Raw genomic sequence first — 1,629 nt, 5'->3', positions numbered from 1 at the left:
AAGTTATAGAGATCAATTGCCAAGTACAATCATGGACAGATATAAAGACCGTACTACATAATAATTTCGGGGACAGATGTGGACTTGAGGAACTGTTCGATAAACTAACAGGTACAATCTTCAAAACTAACAGTGTAGAATTTTATAATGAAATAAAACAAAGACTTAGAAGTCTTAACAATAAATCAATTATGACAATCGGTTCCGGACCAGCGGCAAATGAATGTGCCGGAAATAACATGAAAACTGCCTTAAATGTGTTTAAGGAAAAGATTCCCGAACCTATGCGTACAATTCTAACATGTAGGAACCCCCAGACCCTTGAAGTAGCAATGGAAATACTATTCCAAGCTGGCTATGCTTACGTCACATCAACAAACGAAATATTTCCCAGCTATGGAAAACCACCGAACAAAATAGGACATAAAAATCGACAAACATACCGACAAGTTGGTAACAACAATTCTAATAATACAAAGATTTTTAACAATCGAAACACGCAACCACACTTTTCATATAATCAACCAAACCCTCGAAATCACTATCGGAATGACATTCAAAATATCTCAAATAATTGGGAAAGAAGAGACTATCGGAACTCTAATCATAACGGACAAAATCAACAACAAAATAACTGGAATCCTTCCAGACAACAGGACAGACAAAATATAAAACGTGACAACTATTTCCCTAGACCTGAACCCATGGACGTAAATAACATTGAGACACCAATTAATCGCAATCATCCTCAAGGTGAAAATTTTCGATTTTCTGCCTCAAGGAACTACCATACATAAAAGTGGAAACTAATTGGGACACCTCAAACTAATTTTAAATACAGGTGCAACTAATTCAATTCTGAATCCAAATATATGTCATCCTAAATGGATACATAATGTTCACCCTATCCCTATAAAAACATTGCAACACCAAATAAATATTAATGAAAAAGCAAAAATCCCTATTTTTAAGGAATTCGGTAGAGGAATTGACACAATGGAATTTTATATAACTAAATTTCATGAATATTATGACGCACTTATAGGAAACGATTTACTTAGACCATTGAAAGCTAAAATTTGTTATGAGACAAATACGATAAATATAGGAGGAAACACATTACCTCTTCTTGTTAAAAGCGAAGATGAACAGGAAACCCAATATAATAAGGACGACGAGAATTATATTAGGGAATTAAATGAAAATGGAATAACAAAAACGGAAACCTTGGAAATGGAAATTAATTTTGCGTCAGATTTTAGATCTATTAATGCTCAGATTCGAGTAGAACACCTAAATGCTGAAGAAAAATTATAATTGTTAGCAATGATAAATAAGTACCATGATCTTTTCTATCAAGAAAATGATGGACTTTCATTTACATCCGCTATAAAACACAAGATCAGGACGACAAACAACGTTCCTATATTTAGCAAATCATACAGGTATCCATATATTCATAAGAATGAAATAGAAAAGCAAATCAAGGAAATGCTCGACAACAACATAATTAGGCACAGTAACTCTCCTTACTCTGCACCTATTTGGATTGTACCCAAAAAGTCAGATGCAAGTGGAAAAACAAAATGGCGACTTGTCGTTGATTACCGCAAACTGAATGAGGTAACT

General features: G+C 33.8%; 1 protein-coding gene across 1 annotated transcript; it reads left to right on the top strand.

Moving 5' to 3' along the window:
* The first annotated feature begins 191 nt into the window (after window positions 1-191).
* LOC124420951 (putative uncharacterized protein DDB_G0289263) lies at window positions 192-1,317 on the top strand. The gene is made up of 2 exons (XM_046955441.1): window positions 192-753; window positions 1,046-1,317. The coding sequence occupies exons 1-2, from the start codon at window positions 192-194 to the stop codon at window positions 1,315-1,317; spliced, it is 834 nt and encodes a 277-aa protein (XP_046811397.1).
* Window positions 1,318-1,629: the final 312 nt, after the last annotated feature.

The sequence above is a fragment of the Lucilia cuprina genome, chromosome 2 (genome assembly GCF_022045245.1).
Source record: "Lucilia cuprina isolate Lc7/37 chromosome 2, ASM2204524v1, whole genome shotgun sequence".
NCBI classification, from domain to species: Eukaryota; Metazoa; Arthropoda; class Insecta; order Diptera; family Calliphoridae; genus Lucilia; species Lucilia cuprina.
Note: the sequence above shows the minus strand (reverse complement) of the source record. Positions and strands in the feature narration are given on the sequence as shown.

Coding starts and splice junctions, on each gene's coding strand:
- LOC124420951 (XM_046955441.1), top strand. CDS start 192: ATGACAATCGGTTCCGGACCAGCGGCAAATGAATGTGCCGGAAATAAC. Junction 754..1,045: donor TAATCGCAATCATCCTCAAG/GTGAAAATTTTC, acceptor ACGCACTTATAG/GAAACGATTTACTTAGACCA.